Source organism: Sardina pilchardus, chromosome 18, assembly GCF_963854185.1.
Source record: "Sardina pilchardus chromosome 18, fSarPil1.1, whole genome shotgun sequence".
NCBI classification, from domain to species: domain Eukaryota; kingdom Metazoa; phylum Chordata; class Actinopteri; order Clupeiformes; family Clupeidae; genus Sardina; species Sardina pilchardus.
Window position 1 is genome coordinate 26,396,019 of NC_085011.1, and position 20,000 is coordinate 26,416,018.

The 20,000-nt window shown below is 44.4% G+C and overlaps 2 protein-coding genes across 4 annotated transcripts in view; one reads left to right on the plus strand and one right to left on the minus strand.

Moving 5' to 3' along the window:
* hhat (hedgehog acyltransferase) overlaps positions 1–5,202 on the minus strand; it is a 74,174-nt gene extending 68,972 nt beyond the window's left edge. For both annotated transcript variants that reach the window (XM_062519717.1, XM_062519716.1), the window contains exons 1-4: positions 5,146–5,202; positions 3,960–4,105; positions 753–817; positions 1–111 (exon numbers count right to left, since the gene is read on the minus strand). The exon at positions 1–111 is cut by the window's left edge and continues 3 nt beyond it. In XM_062519717.1, coding sequence (XP_062375701.1) covers positions 1–111; positions 753–817; positions 3,960–4,080 — 297 coding nt within the window. In that variant the 5' untranslated portion in view covers positions 4,081–4,105; positions 5,146–5,202. The remainder of the gene's footprint in view (positions 112–752; positions 818–3,959; positions 4,106–5,145) is intronic.
* A 2,316-nt stretch (positions 5,203–7,518) lies between these two features.
* The window catches only part of crip3 (cysteine-rich protein 3), a 22,378-nt gene continuing 9,896 nt past the window's right edge, over positions 7,519–20,000 (plus strand). For both annotated transcript variants that reach the window (XM_062519163.1, XM_062519164.1), the window contains exons 1-2: positions 7,519–7,663; positions 12,710–12,804. In XM_062519163.1, the coding sequence (XP_062375147.1) occupies positions 7,621–7,663; positions 12,710–12,804 (138 nt within the window). In that variant the 5' untranslated portion in view covers positions 7,519–7,620. The remainder of the gene's footprint in view (positions 7,664–12,709; positions 12,805–20,000) is intronic.

The following is a 20,000-nucleotide window of genomic DNA, read 5'->3' on the forward strand; positions in this document are numbered from 1 at the left end:
AGGTAGATAAATACTGGCAAGCCTGGACAGGACAGCATGGCCAAGCAGTGACCAGAGTAAGGACCTTCTGGCCCAGTCACTCCAGAAGCTCCACTCGAAGTCCGCAGCATCCTGAGGAACACAACATATCTGCTTTTGCACCCTGAGAACCAGTACACACTTACAGCAAACAACAATGTAGTTATCTTGGATTGTCTCAATTTAAAAGCTCCTAATGATTGGTACATAAGTCACAATTCAGTTCCTTCATAGCACACACAGCTAGCAATGGCTTATGACAGTTGGAATGACTCCATCATACCATAACCATAACTATACTGTAGCTTATTACAGTGCTAATGACTCCTAACACTCTCGTAACTATAGCTTATTACAGTGTTAATGACTCCATCAAAACACACCCTTAGCTATAGCTTATTACAGTGTTAATGACTCCATCATAACACACCCTTTACTATAGCTTATTACAGTGCTAATGACTCCATCATAACACACCCTTAACTATAGCTTATTACAGTGCTAATGACTCCATCATAACACACCCTTTACTATAGCTTATTACAGTGCTAATGACTCCATCATAACACACCCTTAACTATAGCTTATTACAGTGCTAATGACTCCATCATAACACACCCTTAACTATAGCTTATTACAGTGCTAATGACTCCATCATAACACACCCTTAACTATAGCTTATTACAGTGCTTATGACTAACACATATTCACATTCTTCAAGGCGTCCATCTTACCCTCTTCAGGCCCCCAATGAAGCCTTTCTCCAGCGGGAACTCTCTGTCCAGCCCACGCTCGTGTTCTACACAGACCAGATGGACAAACACAGGCATAGGTGAGATGACAATCATGCAGGGTACAGGGTGCAAAAACAGCACACACATGCCCACTCCAAATGATCAGCCTACTTATTTGCATGTCCCACAGCTGACATGAAATGTTATTCTATACGTATGCATATCTACTGTATGTAAACATGTGTTTTAATGTTCTGCTTTGGCAATGCAAACATATTTGTCATGCTAGCTCGCTTGAATTGAACTCTGAGTGTGTGTGTGTGTGTATGTGCGTGTATGCATGTCTCTCTCTGTGTGTGTGTGTGTGTGTGTGTGTGTGTGTATGTGTGTGTGTGTGTGTGTGTGTGTGTGTGTGTGTGTGTGTGTGTGTGTGTGTGTGCGTGTGTGTGTGTGTGTGTGTGTGAAGGTCTCTCTCTGCTGATTCTGTCCTGCTCAGCACAGGGCTTTTGGGCTCCACACCTCTCTCTCTATAATGCTGACTAATCTCAGGGAATCCCACTGCTTCACCACACGACTCCTCCTCCTCCTCCTCCTCCTCCTCCTCCTCTCTCTCCCTCTCTTCTCCTCCCTCTCTCTCTCTCTCTCTCTCTGTCTCATCCCTCTCCTTTCCTCTCCTCCTCCTCTCCCCCCTCTCTCTCTTCTCTTCTCTCACTTCCACACCTTACACTCTGCAATGCAGTGTCAGTGGCTGACATTGTTTCAGCTTTCTCTCTCATATTCTCTCTCTCTCCCTTTCTCACACTTTCTCTCTCTTTCTTCTCACACTTTCTATTTCTCCAGCTCATCCCTTTATCATCCTCTCTCTCTCTCCTCACACTTTCTCTTTCTCATCTCTTCATCATTGTCTCTCTCTCTGTCTCTCTCCACACTTTCTCTCTCTTTCTAGCTCATCTCTTCCTCATCCACCCCCCCCCCTCTCTCTCTCTCTCTCTCTCTCTCTCTCTCTCTCTCTCTCTCTCTCTCTCTCTCTCTCTCTCTCTCTCTCTCTCTCTCTCTCTCTCTCTCTCTCTCTCTCTCTCTCTCTCTCTCTCTCTCTATTTATCGTTCTACCCTTTGGCTGGAGCTTACATCACCCCAACAGAAGGCTTTCCCGCATAGTGCAGCAGGAGGCCACACAGACACACACAGACACATACACACACACACACACACACACACACACACACACACACACACACACACACACACACACACACACACACACACACACACACACACACACACACACACACACAGATACAAAGACACACAGGCACACAACAACAACAATAGATGCACAGTACAAACAGACAGGTCGCTCTGAAACCCACAGACTTACAAAACCCTACACACACATTCTACCGAAGTGTAACATGTGCTCTCTCACTCACAGCTATGCAGAGAACCGTTCTCTAATGTAGCAACAGCAGTGGGAAGCTCTGTGTGTGTGTGTGTGTGTGTGTGTGTGTGTGTGTGTGTGTGTGTGTGTGTGTCTATATGTTGAGGGTTATTCATTTTCTTTTAAAAGAAAGGTGTTGCAGATTCATTGGAGCATCCTCACTACCCACTAATTGATTAGGAGTGACATTTAATGTGGCGAACCCTGCGCGCACCGCACACACACACACACACATACACACACACACACACACACACACACAGACAGACAGACAGACAGAGAGAGAGACAGAGAGAGAGAGAGGGAGAGCGAAAAAGAAAGTGATCGAATGAGGGGAGAGTGTTCTATTAAACCACAGTGTCATCTAGTGGCCAAAGCTGACTGTAAACGAAGCAATAACTACAGCATGGCAGATTGCATAAGGCACAGGTGAAGCTATGTAAAACTAAAAGCTTACGTAATAATTCCATCTTTACCTACTGATGCTCTGACATCTCGAGACATCATGACTACATAAATACACGCAGCAGGTGGGCAGGTGTGCAGTGTGTTCCCAGGTTTATTTCTCAAAGCTCTTGATTATGTCCACACCTTTACTTTAGCACAGCCAGTACAATACTGACCTTTCATGCACCTCCACATCCTCCCAGCAAATGTGCTTTTGGGAGCATACATAGATTTCAAAAACATGCGCGCGCACACAAGGGGCAGAAAGCACCACGAACAGCATTAAGCAGCTGCTCTCTGTGAAAAGATTAAAATGAATTTTAGTGCCGAAAACAGCACTATTCAAAATGACGATGGTTAGAGAATGTTCTGGATTGTAAAGTAATGCATATATTTGCCAGAAACCAGAAGCCAAAAAGACGATGTTTTATAGATAATGAAAACGAACGACAAACTCTGAAATAAGCTCATAAATGAGATGTTCTCATCATTTAGACAACAGTGGCATACAAAAAATGCCGATTATAGCTTACAACAGCTGGTTATTAGGTTAACTTTATAACGTTATGACCGGCCATTCGGCGTCTTCTGCCCCGCGGCTGCGCGCGCATCTAGTTTTGTTAGTAAACAGGAAATCTGTCTATAGATTCAGCATTTAACTCTGACAACAGGACAAACAATGCTTGTGTGTGATCTTTCTATGAGGTCTCTCTCTCTCTCACACACACACACACACACACACACACACACACACACACACACACACACACACACACACACACACACACACACACACAGTTTTGCTTTACAACTAAACCCCTCTTACAGACTCAAACTCAAACTCAGTTTGGCAATGGAGAGTGGCCAGACTCTCCATTGGTAGGACCAGGCCAGATTGGCAGCTGTGCACTCACCTCTTGCTACACCCTCCCCCTCCCTCCAGTGCAGTTGAACCTCTCTTAAACGTGCATCTCCTCAGCTGTTGGCTGGAACATTGTTTGACATGTTTTGTGGTGCAGGTTGAGATTGTTTTTGTTTGAGCCTGGACTGCCAATAGAGAGCACAATTTTTGCAGTGTTTTTCAGGGGACAGGCTGCTAACAGATAGTAAGGAAATGTTTTCTGTATATATTGCTTAGAGCATCTTTAACAACAAATTAGACATCATGTTTTCATCAATGTGGAAAAAATCTGCAGGATTCTTCCACCCTGCGGTACATACTCAAATGTGCACATATGTCCTACCCCCTTTCACAAGTGGCTTTGAGGAAGGGCAGAACGCTGCTAATAGGTGAGATGAGGTGAGGTGAGGTGTGTATGTACCTTTGGAGAATCTGTGCAGCTCATAAAAAGAGTAGAGATGGGAGGCGAGCGAGAGCAGCCAGTAGAGGGCGATCTCCCAGCGAGGTAAGGACACCAGATACGACTCTGGCTTGGAAGACATGGCCACAGGCGCTCCTCCCTCACTCCTAGAAGAACATCAGAAGTTACACTGTTATACTGATGCCAATAACATTTACTTCTCATATCGAGGCAGGCGACTTGTAGTGAATGTAGTAAGAGAGCTGGTGTTTAGGGTTTGATACCCAAAATCTATCCCAACAGACAGCCTACTGAAATATGAAATTACACACAGTGGCATGTCCCTCCAGTAGAAGACCGGTCAAACATACCAGCAACAAACATGAGCTATTCCCTTATGACAGTTGTAGATCTATAACGTCAGTCAAGGGAGGAGAACAGTAAGAGTGATGATAAAGTAGACGCTTTCAACAAAGAGTATAGAAGTAGCCTACCCTATACTCTCACTACGAAACAAAACCCCTCAATTGAACCCCTTATAAACTCTCATTAACCCCCCTTCAAGGAATCCCTGAATTAACACCTTAAAACAAAATTAAGATGTTGTCCTTAATGATCCCCTTAATCACAACAAATAAAGGGAACCCTGACTTGACACCTTATAAGATTAAGGGGTTTCACACTCACACCTTGAAATGGCATTTTAAGGTAAAATGAAGGGCCTGTTTCACAAATGAAGGACCCCTTGATATAAGTTAAGTGGTTTTGTTATGTTTTCAGGGGTAATTTAAGGTACATTTGAGTAGCCTACTGTACATCACGTTTCGAAGTGCCTTTTCTTCCCGGCAACTTTGCAGAAGCTACCTGCATTATTGTAGACTACACATGATAGGCCTACGCCTACCCATAGGCCTACTGTAGGTTGGTGATGAAGCTAGGGCTTGCAGGTGACTGTATGGTGTCGCGGTGATACACTGACAGGCATATTGCCTCTGAATCGCATTTAAAGTTTTGTATATGTATTAAGAAGCAAACTGGAATGGTACGTGGTGGGGAATTGCATTCACGTCGAAGCCACCGAAGTCACCAGAGACGCGGCTTTAACCGACAGAAAATCATAGGGGAGTGGAGGTAAAGATTTACGTCGGCTACTGTAGCATTTCACTTCATGGTATCATCCAAAATATTCAGAGTATCTCTTACTCACAGGCATTTCAGTCTCTCGGCTACGAAGTGTCCATTGTTCCTTCCGCGTTTACAGCATGGCTATGCTCTGAATGGTCTGTTTGCTTTTCTTAGCTCCGCCTATGCCAAGTGCGACTTTCTATTGGTCAAGTCGACGAATATTATTTATTTCTACGCGATTTCCTTGGATATATGGAATGCCACTCCACCAAATAGACGCCATAAAGCAAATATCTCAGTAATGCTAAAAGTTTGTAGCCTTAGGGCTGAGCTTTAGACGTGCCACAGCCTATGGTTTCACATGCACAGTGCGCGTCTTTTATCCATCCCTTCTTCTTCGCAGTTGGTTATTTTGAGCGGACTGAGTTGAATTGGGACAATTAAGACACAAACTGAATAGGTGGTTATGAAAAACATAATGTAGCCTATCTAGGCCTACATACAAACAAACATGAGTAGGAAGGCTACTATAGTGACATGTGTTGGGTCTCTCTCTCTTTCACTGTCACACACACACACACACACACACACACACACACACAAACACACACAAACACACACACACACACACACACACACACACACACACACACACACACATACACACACTCTCTCTCTCTCTCTCTCATTTTGAGAGGAAGAGTAAGAGGGAAGAGAATGGGAGAAGTTTCTGGGAGAATTTTCTGTGATTCTGTGTCTGATTCAGATATTGAAGAATGTGTACATATTCAAAGTGCTGCCATAATAATATGGTAAATTGTCATGACATCTCAGTTGTCATTTCTCCCTAAAAATGAATATGTGAAACAGGTGCTAGTGAGAACAGTGAACTACTCCTTATGACTAAGAAGGCATTCAATATATATTTGACCAATTTAAAACATTTCAACTGGTTCATACATGTATACCACTTAGATCAACTTTAGTGAAATCAGTTTAACGGCTGAAAGGAAATTCCTTAGGACCACAGTAAAGTGGTCAATTTAAACTGAGATTGGGAATGTTGCTTGGCAACCTCATGTGTTTGATTGGACGATCATGGCAATTTACCCACTGATGATTAAAGTTCTCTAGAAAACAAATGCTTGCCAATATCACAGTGATGTGAAACATGCCACGAATGGGCCAGTAAACTCAGGTACACTGTGAAGCAACATCGCTAAAAAAGTTGTTAGCCTATCACTGGCACAAAAGTTAAAACTTTAAGGGAAGCATTACCCAAATTTATTCTGAGGAAACTGATACAGTGATATTTTATAGAGATATTTCTAAATAAATGTTTGGGCTGAAGAGATGTCTTCCACAGGAGGGCGCTGTTTACAGTGTTTTGAGTCGACCACAGCGTTACAGTGACGTTCACCTGCAGTCAGACAGCAAGTGCCTTTCATCTCATGGGACAATGGATGTGAGAAGGATGTGTATGTTGGCACACACACACACACACACTCACAAAACACCTCATGAAACAATGGATGAGAGGCATGTGTATGTTGGCTGATCTTAGTAGGCCATCTGGAAATTGACCTTAAAAGAAAAGGAATCGCAAACACACACACACACACACACACACACACACACACACACACACACACACACACACACACACACACACACACACACACACACACACACACACACACTCAAAACAGACAGGGAATCCCCTTTGAGACATTCTACTCTAAGTTTAGAGTATACATCCTTGTCTGGCTTGGAGTTCAGTACTATTTAGATATCTTTACCAAGATCACTCAGACATCACACTGAGAAATCCACAATGAACTTGGATAGGCCTACAAGTAGACTGTCTCAAAGACATCCGTTTAGTGTCTGCTGTAAACATTCCTTTGAAAAGATGCACCTGGTCTGCACTATAGCCCTTTAAATACACGCGCGCACACACACACGCACGCACGCACGCACGCACGCACACACACACACACACACACACACACACACACACACACACACACACACACACACACACACACACACACACACACACACACACACACACACACACACACACACACACACACACACACACACACACACAGCTGAATGAGAGCTGGCCAGTGGCATGCAATAAAACTAACCAAAGTAGACGAAAAAGTTGTTCATCCAAAACGGATGACAGCATTAGTGCGCAATGCATCTGACCAGGTGCCTAGAAATAGCGCTACAGCCTGTAAACTCCTTGAACTGATCTTACAATAGGCTAGACCTACAGTAATTCATTAGCAGCCAGACGACATAACGTTTAAGAAATTCCAGAGATTGTTTGTAGTAGGCTAAATGACTGACGTGCACAAAGAGGTTACGTAGTACGCCAGGAGCCTATCGCGTTGCTTGGGGCAGTTGAAGGCGGGACTATTCGCTGGTAAAGTTAAATAAACGCGGAGGCGCGACGCGGGTCGTCCGCGTTCACTGTAATCGTTTTCGCAGGTGTCCACTGGAATTTACGCGTCGACCACTACGTCGGCGAAGAAGTTTAAGCAGAATGACGTCCAAATGTCCTCGTTGCGAAAAGCCTGTGTTTTTCGGTAAGTAGCCTAAATGCACGTTCTATTAACATATGCATAAAATGCGAGTTTACCCTAATTTTGTCAGAATAGTAGTCAATTGTTATATTATGCAGCACCAGGAAAATAGGCTACTAATTCCTAAATATTAGCTGAATGCAATCCAACAGACCTATGACCTATTTGTTTCCATTTAACTGCAAATACAAGTCACTGAAGCCTTGATGGAACTGATGGAACTCAAAAGCATATTTGTTTAGACTTTGTTCTTTGAAGTTGAAGTTATCCCTAAACTGGGGGCTATGTCGCTCTACACTGCAGCTAAATGGAAGCTTTTGTTGCACTGGGTCAGGTAAGATGACCCCATCGCTCGTATGCCAAAGGCTTTTTTGTGTGTGGGCAGCTTCTCTATTGATGCCTGCTTTTAAGTATTCTACTATCCTCCTGCCACCGAACCCCGTAAATGTCTCTGAAAGCAGGACGAGGGAAGGGTTATATAAGGTATTTGGCATGAACCGAAACCCTGGGACAGAGTGAATGCCTTTTCCTCTGCTGGGGACATTGGCTCTTGGATGGGGACTATTGAAGCACTGCGAGGACGCTTTGAATGGAGGCATTCCCACGCTGACGTCTGTCATCGTCTAGTTCACGTCTGTAATGTTTACTGCGGGGACCCCCCACCGAGCTGAACACAACTCAGTTATTCTTCACCCGACTTGTCTGGTAGTTTCTCTCTACTTCTCTCTCTCTCTCTCTCTCTCTCTCTTACACACACACACTCTCTCTCTCTCTCTCTCTCTCTCTCTCTTTCTCTCTCTCTCTCTCTCTCTCTCTCTCTCTCTCTCTCTCACACACACACACACACACACACTAGACTAGAGCCTAAGGAATGTGGGCAGGTCAGTAGGGCTCTGACAAAATGAGTTAGAGGTAACCTATAACCATTAGTGCTTTACAAGTGATGCAGTGTTCTGTTATATTTTCTTTTATAAAAAGCTAAATCAGGCAATAGAAGGTGACCAAAACTAGATGAGGTGGGGATTCACAATTCAACCAATCATGACATGGTGCAACCTAACCAAATTATGCCCATCAAAGGTCCTGGCCAAGGCATGAGTGCACGTTTGACTTGCAGTGTTTGGCGGTATTGCTTGCTTTTTGTTGAATACCTTTTGATTGTAGTGTATGTAACAAAACAGAATAGAATAGGTATTTATTGTCATTGTCACAGGTACAATGAAATAACGACGGACATGCTTTTAAACACAAAATCATTTAATTCATTACATAACAGCATCACAATCCAACCCTATCTATTTGACTGGCAAAAGCATATTTGGCACTTTTGGGGGTTTTCTGTGACAGTCCTAGTTGGAAAACCATGAATGCTGTATATTCAGCCATTCTGCCATGTGTCCATCCTCTTTACAGAGGTGCTCCACTAAAACGTTGACTTTACAGGAGTCCAGACACTGGCGTGTCCACCTCTGACAAAGAATAGATTTATACTGCATAGTGCATACCACAAATGATGGTTATAGGCTCCTATTGATCAACATGTTGACACGCATGTCATAATGCTGATCTGTGACGCATATAGAAAGGTCAAACAGGAAGCTCAAACACAGAGCAGGGTCCACTGTGACTAACCATTATCTATCCCCAATGCCACCTCTCTTGGGTCCACCAATGGGAGCTCACTAACCTTAAAGCAACACGATGGAAGAATTGATCTATGTGCCTTGATCTGGTGTCAATATTCAAAATAATTTAGCACTAAGTTTGACAAAGTCGAAAAGTTAGTTATCGGTGGTCAGTCAAAAAAAGACTAAAGAGGGTCAACAACTATCAAGCGTTCTTGGTGCACATTGGCAATGTCAAAGACTCGAAGGGGTGTTGCGGTTGCACAGTGGTTAAGGAGCTGGGATAGCATGCATTAACCAGAAAAGTTGTGGGTTCTATTCCCAACTTCCACCGTTGTGCCCTTGAGCAAGGCATTTAACCCCCGAGTTGCTCCTCTGGGGACAATGTAACAATGCCCTTGTGATTGACACATGTAGGCCACTTTGGATAAAGTCCCTTATGAAGGGATAAATGTAAATGAACTGTTGTTTAATTTACTGTGTCCAGAGAAGTCATAGCAGACAACACATTAGATGCATATGATGATCAACTTCAATACAATCAATTCAATTACGTCTGAGAGGCAGTGGAAGAATCCATTATTTTGTCTGTGACTTTACAGCTTCACTGTAATGATGTAGGCGATTAACTACAAATAGAGGTTAGGCTGTCATTAAAGGCCCAAATTAACTGGTCCATCAACTTGTTCAATCAAATGATATCAGTCTGAAACCCAGCTTTTTTAAAAAAAAAAAAAAAAAAAAAAAAAACACACAATTTCATTAGTATTATGGGACTGGCTCAGTGGCTTTTCATGACTGATTATTAAAAGTGTTACTTCATGTCGAAACGGACTGTTCGCCCTGTTTGTGTAACCTGCGTTGTGTGGAACCACCGCAGTCCAGCCCTGCACTCGCCCGGACTCGAACCCGCGAAACAGCAGCACCTCGGATCGGGAGTTGAGCGCGCTAACAATCCAGCTAAAAGCCCAGGCTACTAGCGTTCATGCCAGCAGCGCTCTTTAGGCGTCGGGGAGTGAGGTTTACTAACGTTCGACAAGCACAGCTAACTAGCTGGCATCCGTTACATTTGCTTCAAGGCATCTTTTTGTTGATTCTGTTTCCCTCTTGAAGCACTGTTTGATCTGGAGTTTTGCCCACATCCCAAGGTCCACACAGACACATACAGACACACACAAACACACAGACACACACACACATACACACACAGAGACAGACAGACACACACACAGATATGCACACACAGAGACAGACAGACATGCACACACGCACACACACACACACACACACACACACACACACACACACTTACAGTATTGTGTTCTGATAATTACCATCCTGCAGCCTTTAATAGGAGCAAATAGTTCTGAAGATGAAGGACAAAGAATCATAAACAGTCGTTATCCTTATTATCATGACCGGTTTGCCCCAAACTGTGAGATAGCTGTGTGTGTGCATGGCCTCGTGAGCTGTAGTGTTTAGAGATCCCACAATATTGACACATTTTTATCAAAGAAAAGATGGATTCTCAGTGCTGTCTACAGTCTGCGCTTCTCCCCCACCCCTCTCTGTGTGTCATTTAGGAATTTATGATGAAAGAAAATGCAAAGCTCTAAGTTAAACTTTAGCTGATTTGTTTGTAATAGTATATAACTATATAACTATATATGTATTTATTGCTTTTATATAACTGTTATAACTATGTATGCTGTTAACCTAACTACTGTAACCCAAACAGATGATACAGAATGCAGTGGTGCAGTGGTGGTCTGGTTTTCAACCCAAAAGTGCACATGTTGTACCAGTTCCACTGCACCTTAAGCTCCACTGACTACCTGTAGTCACCTACATCAAATGCAGATCTCTAATGCTTGCCTCCAAAGTGATATCCAGTTCTGCACCCACTTACTTGAATGCTTTCAAAAAGGAACACCACTTCAATTCGCTCATGGGCCATGGCAATCCAAGCTATTATCATCTGTGATTCGCTCATGGGCCATGGCAATCCAAGCTATTCTCATCTGTGATTTGCTCATGGGCCATGGCAATCCAAGCTATTCTCATTTGTGATTCGTTCATGGGCCATGGCAATCCAAGCTATACTCATCTGTGATACCCTGATGGAACGTGTCTCCAGTTGCTGCCAGAGCAGCGGTGTCCCTCTCTTCATGACCCAGCTCTCCTGGGAGCACTTCCTCTCCTAACACCACTAACAACCTAACACACTTCACTTGCACTTCCTCTCCTAACACCACTAACAACATAACACACTTCACTTGTAGGCCTACCGGTACTTACTATGACCTTATTTTTTCTATCCTGTTATCCACATACCTAACTTCACTCTGAATAGAATAGAATAAGTCTTTATTGACATTGTCACAGGTACAACACATGTTAAAGTGCCCTGAACTATCATTCTATTCTTGTGCAAGAATGGTACTTAGAATGACGCTTTCGTCTCCTGCACTGTACCTTGTGTTCTCTAGTCTCTGTCACTTTAGACGACAGTGTCAGCTAGATCAATAAGTCAGCATCAAGTTGCCAATTTAACAACTGAAACATTGACTTGTCAACTCCGTGCTCCCACATGCAGTATGATAGCTATAGCTCATGCATGAGAGACTTTGCACTTAGCACACCCTTTATCTTTATTCATTTGGCTGATGCTTTTATCCAAAGCGACTTACAGATGTCAATTCATCGCAGGGCCAAACTCCCTGGAGCAGCCCAGGGTTAAGTGCCTTGCTTAAAGCCATGCTGGTGACAGCTGGCAATCCAACTCACAACTTTCCAGGCTACTTCCTGGAAACTCGGCTCCACTACACTACCATCACCATCTTTTAAATAGTCCTAACTAGAAGCTTTCTCTCTCTGTCTATTTATCTATCTATGTTTCTATCCATCTCTTTCTCTCTCTCTCTTGCTCTCTCTCTCTCTCTCCTTCTGTCTATCTATCTCCCTGACTCCCTGACCTCATAGCTGTGGCATGTTCAAGCTGCAGGATAGCCTGTAGTGATTTGCAGCGTGTGTCTGGCAGACCCCCGTGTGGTGAATAAGGAGGAGAGACTCCATCTGTGCATTTCTGTAAACTTTTGGCCGTCTGAGAGGAAGCGTCTGACCCCAGTACAGGAAGTGGCAGGAAGGAGTATGTTTCAGGTCGTCCACATATGAAATGCCACACGGTGTCCGAGGCCTTTTCTGACCACTCTGTAGCTGTAGACGGGGGGAGGGAATCTGGTGTGATCTGGTGGACAGGAATCTGCTGGAATCCACTGGAATCTGAATAATTTTTTTCTCTTCCTGTAATGGCTCTCTGCTCTCTCTTCTGAGATTTCTTAACATAAGTATTGCTTCACTTTTTGTTACCTCCCTACTCTCTCTGTCTGTCTGTGTCTCTCTCTCTCTCTGTCTCTCTCTGTAGCGGAGAAGGTGAGCTCGTTGGGGAAAAACTGGCACCGGTTCTGTCTGAAATGCGAACGCTGTAATAAGATCCTGTCTCCTGGTGGCCATGCAGAGGTAAGGAGGGAAGAGGCTGATACCGGACTCCACCGAGAGGGCACTGAGACCTGGGATGGTGTGTGTGTGTGTGTGTGTGTGTGTGTGTGTGTGTGTGTGTGGTGGGGGTGAGAGGAGGGGTTGCTATAAGGCTCCCAGGTTGTAATTGGGGTAAAATTGACATGAAGCTTTTTTGGCCCTTTTTGGGCAGAACACTCACTCACTGTTGAAATGGGGTGATGATGGGGCAGTGGTTGTCCCCTCCTGAGGCCTTGAGTCAAAGGGGTTTACAAACAACAGTAGCTTATATAAGGCCTCTTTGGGAGTGCTGTGTTTGATTGCTTATCATGTTTGGTGGATCTTGATTGTATGTCCTTGTCAGATGCGTATCCTGATGGAAAAAAAACTGACTGAGCATGACAGGGAAATACTGGTGGCTTACTCTGAGACAATGTGAGGTGATACTGTCTCAAACCGATTAAATCAATGGGATCAAAGTTTTGTGTAGATGGTAATAGCGTTGACCTACTCCAATATCAGTGAGAAGGCTCATTCACTAGATATAACCTCGGTTTGTCCTGCATTTGTGCTGCGTTTGAGACTCCCGAGTCCTCACCAGTCGGGCCTTTGATTCCAGTTCATCCATGAAGGCAAGCGTGCCACCCTGATATAACCTGACACGTCCGCTTTTGCCCACCCTGAGCTAACCCTTTATCTCCCTCATTTTCTCCCTCTTTCTGTCTCTCTCTCTCATCTTTCCCTCTCTCTCCCCCCTCTCTCTCTCTTTCTCTCTCTCTCTCTCTCTCTCATCTCTCTCTCTCTCTCTCCTTCGATGGCTAATCCCCCTGTCACGGCATGTCGGATTGTTCTGGACCTTTTTCTGGCTCGCTGGTCCGCGGCAGCAGCAGCCTCGCTCCAAATCGGCCCTGTCCCTGCCGAGCGTCTCTCTCTCTCCCTCTCACGCGCTCGCTCTGCAGTGCTCACAGGGTCACTGGCTCCCTCCTGGTGGACCGGCGACTCGTTAAGAGTCTCTAATGTGTCATGGGTGGTCAGTCTGAAGCGGTGCTGAGATGCTGTTTACTATTTCTCGTTGACAGCGAGTCCTTCTGAAGGGCTGTGCGGTCATTCATTCATCAGACTCCTCGGAGTGAATGGCGCGTATTAGCCTACTGTATGTACTGTATGTAGGCCTAGTCATCGGAGTCTTCTCAGTGAATGGAGCGTATTAGCCTATTGTATGTAGGCCTAGTTTGTCCCGCAAAGAGATGTAATCACGCGTGTCTCAGGCCATTGTGTAGCGTACCAGTGCGGAGTCATTGGTTAGAGGGTTAAGTGTTGCAGTAATTACCATATTACCAGATAAGAAAATAGATCGTGTCGATGAGGTCATGTCTGTTTTATGGCTGGCTCTGGAAGACAAACACTCCGTGACAGTAATTAACGCTGATGAGGCTGATAATAAGGGGGTGGACGGAATGCTCGCATTTGCATTTGGCAAAAACAGCTCAGGGTGAGTCCAGAACGCTGTGTGAACCCGGACGCTCAAGATCACCATGACGGAGCGCCAAGGTGTTCTGCTTCCCCTCTGGGTGATTAGGCATGAATGTGTTAGTCGGTATAGAGTGCAGGAACTCCACCTACACACACACACACACACACACACATACGCACACACACACACACACACACACACACACACACACACAAAAGATCACACCGCCAGCCTGCAATCATGAGGTTCAGAGCGTAAGACTGGATTATCTTTCAGAATGGGAGTGAGATTCCTGTTCTGCATCAAGCTTCTGAGACTGGGATTAGTTTCCAGGGCCTTTGATGAGTCTCAGTGCTTCCTATTCTCTGTCCCTCCACCTTTCTGCTCCTCACTGTCCCCCCCATCCTCCCTCCTCTGCCCCTCCACCCCTCTGCTCCTCTCCTCTTCTACCTGCTCCTCTCCTCTCTGTTCCTCTCCTCACTGCTCCTCTCCTCTCTGTTCCTCTCCTCACTGCTCCTCTCCTCTCTGTTCATCTCGTCACTTCTCCTCTCCTCTCTCTTCATCTCGTCACTGCTCCTCTCCTCTCTGTTCTCTCACAGTGAAAACAGCACTCCAGAGATCCCACTAAATGCCCCGTTATAGAAGAATATGCTGATAATGTTGCAGAAAGATTCGGAACAGATCCTCTCAGTCATTCTAGCTCTAAATACGGAAGAAGCCAAAGTAGAAATGTTGACATAATCTTGGAGAAAAATAAACGGAAGGATTTATATAAAGTATTTACTGAACTGGCGCTCATAGTTCAAAACTAGATGGAACCAGTTCCAGGAAGATGTGCTTGGGTTTTCCCCTCCTGCCCAACATTTGAACGCTTTTATTTCACAAAAACTCCTCAGTTCCTAAAGCAGACAAACCTAAAGGAACATCTGGTTGTGTTATGTGTAGTGCCATCTGTTACAGGGAGGCTACACCGGGCACGTAAAGCTGAAGCATTCCGTTCACACAGTGACTTCTGCAACTATTAGCTTCCACTTTAATCAATGGGTCTGGCTACACCAGACGTCAACTCAACACATTAGACCCAAGCGCTTCAGTTGTGGACGTGGAGTAGCCCGGCCTTAGCTCTGCAGGAGACACATGCTCTCCATCCCCTCCCCTGCAATGTTTACATTTATGGGCTCCTTCCACAACTGAAAACTGAGTGCAGACATGTTACATCAGAACAGGGTTTAAAGAGAATATATATATATATATATATATATATATATACATATACGTACAGTATATACTGAATATATCTATATACTGTATATACATATATACTGTTATTTTGCACTTATGAAGTGTTCATACACAGTAAGTGAGTAGTGATTACATACTTACTGTCACTTTAGACAGAAGCGTTATATACCATAAACATAAACAGGAACATCTTAAAAGCACCAATTATGCTAAATGGTGTGTCTTGTTGGACACACACACACACACACACACACACACACACACTTGTCTTGCCAAGTAGCATTCTCAGCCAGAAGCACTGTCCAGAGGCAGAAGCCGAGGCCTTTTCATGGCGGAGGGGTTAAAGCTCCCTGGCTGCAGGCTCGGTGGGGCCCCACTGGGCTCTTGAGTGGCCCATCGTCTCCAACCAGTCGCAGACACAGACAAAGACTGGCCTTGTTCACAGCCGGGAGCCCCCACAGGGACTTGGAGCTGGCCTGTCCTCTCACGGACCTCAGAACCCCCCCCCCCCAGCTCACAGCTCTCAGTCCTAAGCTCCTACACTCACACTCTGTAAGCATTTATAAAGCAAAGGGGGTCTAGCTTGTCTTATACAGTAAGTGTGCACATTTTGCACAAGCCCTGATGTGAACACAAGAATAGGAACAGGTTTCACCCTGTTAGAGTGACAGACCACACTTATGACTTAGCGAAAGAAAAGAAAACATGGACGCCCTCTGCCTAAACTTGATTCTTTTATTGGAACGTCTTTTTTCGTCCTGAGGCGATCTCATGAATGAAACCGTTGTCCTGTTGCTTTTGTGACCACAGTGTTGTTCTGGTGATCTGACAGGAGGACCCATACAGTGAGTGCGTTTACATGCACGCTAAAAAAAACAGTTACTGGCAATGATCGGGTAACTGGAATAAACCATTTAAGGTGTATCATGTCTCGAAGAAATCAGAATATTGACAGAAAGCGATTTTCCTTAAACCGGATTTTTCATGAACAAGAATGATAATGAATATCAGTTTATTCTGTTTACATGAGCACTTGAATAACCAGATAACTACAAAACCCCCGATAATAATCAGTTTTTTAGCGTGCACGTGAACAGACTCAGTGACACTGTGTGTGATTATAGGGCCGGCGAGGCCAAGCGGTAGCTGCAGTCATGCAGTGGCACTGGGTGGAAGGTCAAGCCAACGCAGTCAGACTGGAGCCCTGACGGGGGCTGTTGTTTGCTGAGGTCAGTAGCGGTCAGTGCTGATACGATAACTGATATCTGTAACAGTACTAATATAACAACTAATAGATAACAATATCTATGCAAAACAGGTAGATCCAAGTGGAGGTAGAGCCACTCTATATTATAGACCCTTTCAATAAAACAAAAACAATGCTTGAACATTCTATTTTGTTCCCGAACTACTTCCGCTGCATTAGGAGAACATATGGAATGTTAAAAGGGAAACTGTGTGGGTGTACTATCGTTTCAGGTATTTTGGGCATCTGTGGAGCTCCCCCTTTACTCTGCTGTTGTAAATAGCCTACTCAGACAGTGCTTCTCATATAACAGCAGATTTGTTTGTGTAGTTTGAATGGAACTTGAGACACATGCTAGTCAGCCTTATCAAAAAATCCTATAGGATTCCAATAGCAACAATCCTACAGGATTTAGGAATCCTATAGAATTATCCAAAAAAAAAAAAATCTGATTGGAATCCTATCGGACATTATGATGAGGGCAGATATTGATTATCTTATCTTATCTTATCTTATCTTATGTCTTTGTTGAGTGGGGGGGGATGGGGGGGGGTATCATGCCCCAGTGAAGGTGACCTTACCTGAGACCAGACAGGTCAGCAAGCCTTCCCTGCATGCAGTCAGCATTGTGTGTGAGAATTAATGCAAAGTCAGAGACATTATATGAGGAAGTGCAGTACCATTGAACATGATATGCTGTGTCTGTATCTGTGAGCAATAGTGGAGCTTAGGTCTAGCAGTCGGCTATAGGATCCTGCACATAGTAAAACAGAGGTGAAAAAGTCCAGCTTCAAAGAGCAAATGTCCATATATTGGTCTACATTATTATTGGTGATCTCACCAATTAGCTGCTCTCCCTGGCTGAAAAATTGTGCTAATTAGAATTGGTTACTTGAAGTGAATGGTAGGCACAGATATGTGGTAGGACTTAAACTTTCTGAAGCTGGACTTTTCCACCTGTGCAGTAAAACACAAACTTGATTAATATTATGCCTCTGTGTCCAAGTAGACAGTATAAGGGTGTTTATATAAACAAGCCGCTCTAGAGTTCGATTTGAAACGAGCCAAGATCACCTCTTCCAAGCCCTCTCAGCCCGTTTGTTTTGTTCTGAAACAGAACGATTGCTGCTTTCACATACTGTATACCCAATCGAACCAATTTTTGGGGAAACGCTCCACATTCTATGAGCCAGGTATGACAGCGCCCTATTGAATGGGTCGGGACCATGCAAGGGAACCCACATGCTGGACACGCAGACACACAAATGCTCAGGGAAGGATTATGTCAAATTCTTTAGGGAAGGATCATGTCAAATCCTCAGGGAAAGATCATATAAAATGCTCATGGGAAGTTCATGAAAGGTTAAGGGAAGGATCATATAAAAGGAAAGTGGAATTTCACCGATGTCACTCACTAGCATTAGCAGAGCTATGGGTGGATAGGCTGTCCATGCTGTATCCAGGTCAGAACTGAACCGAGTGGATGCATTATTAGCAATTAGCTCTACTCTCCCGCTCACAGTACAACAAGAGGAATCATTGTGTCACTTGGAACACAAATTGTCATACAGTATCTAGTGCAAACCCCTGGTGTGGTGCTAAAGGGATGGCGTGTGCTAGCTAGACTATGATCTGATATAGTTCAGACTGTGTGTGTGTGTGTGTGTGTGTGTGGTATGGGGCATGGCCAACATCTCCCTCTCTCTCTCTCTCTCTCTCTCTCTCTCTTTCCTTCTCTCTCCCTCCCTCTCACTCTTTCTCTCTCTTTAACGCCCCCCCCAAATTCTCTCTCTCTCTTTCTCTCTCTCTCTCTCGCACATACTGTACATAGACACACACTTTGCTCTGGTATAGTTCAGACTGTGTGTGTGTGTGTGTACTGTGTATGTGTAAGTGTGGCAGTCTGAGAGCATGCAGGTTCATCTATGCTATTCAACTGAGCCATGTGAAGTGGAGGTTGGGGTATTTCTGATATGATGCGGTGTGTGTGTGTGTGTGTGTGTGTGTGTGTGTGTGTGTGTGTGTGTGTGTGTGATGGGTTGTGTAAGGGTTGGGGTATTTCTGACGCGGTGTGTGTGTGGTGTGTGTGATGGGTTGTGTAAGAGCTGCTGACTTCTCATGGCGGACTTCACCATCAAGGGTCACATATCTTTCATTATGACAGAGGGGGAGGGCATGTGCATTCCACAGAGGCCAACATCTCCCTCTCTCTTTCTCTCTCACTCTCTCCCTCCATCTCTCCATCCCTCTCTCTCTCTCTCAGTCACACACACACACACACACACACACACACACACACACACACACACACACACACACACACACAGATGCACATGGCAGACTGCTATTCGCTCCTGTTTGATGAACTGATAAAATTCCCTCTGATAAATTCGGTAACACTTTACTTGACGGGTTCGTTCATAACACATTCATAACAGCTGTCATGAACTGCACATGAAGCATTCCTGACTGTTTCATGAAACATGACTCAACATTCATGCCAACCCTTTCATGAATGTGGAAGACAAAACGTCAAAAACGTGTCAAAATAAAAGTGCTGTGCTGTCTTTTTTGTTTTTGCCAACCTGATCATGTCACATTTTAGTCAACGGGGAAGTCCAGTGTCCAGGAGAATTTAGTTTTTTTGTTTGTCTGTTTGTTGATTTTATGATAGTAACCTCTGAATAATGCATAATTGTCTACACCAATGACTGTATACTGTATATAGATGTATAAAACAGGAATGTCCAACCATTCAGAGGTCCACAGATGGTCAGTAGTTTACTTCCCAGTATGATGAATACTTCACAACTCGTATAGTAAAGTGACATTTGAAGTAGACTTCATAAAATATTCATGAGATGTTTACAAATGCTGGAGAGGATTCATAATACCTTTTGTATGACTTTTATTTTGACAAGTTTTCGTCGTTTTGTCTTCCACATTCATGAAAGAGTTGGTATAAATGTTGAGTCATGCTTCATGAAACAGTCATGAATGCTTCATGTGCAGTTCATGACAGCTGTTATGAATGTGTTATGAACGAACCCGTCAAGTAAAGTGTTACCGTAGTGGTAGTACTTGTATACGCACGCACGCACGCACGCACGTACGCACGCACGCACACAGGCACGCACACACACAGGCACACACACGCACACGCATACACACACACACACACACACACACACACACACACACACACACACACAGAACCTACTGAGAACCCAGACATGC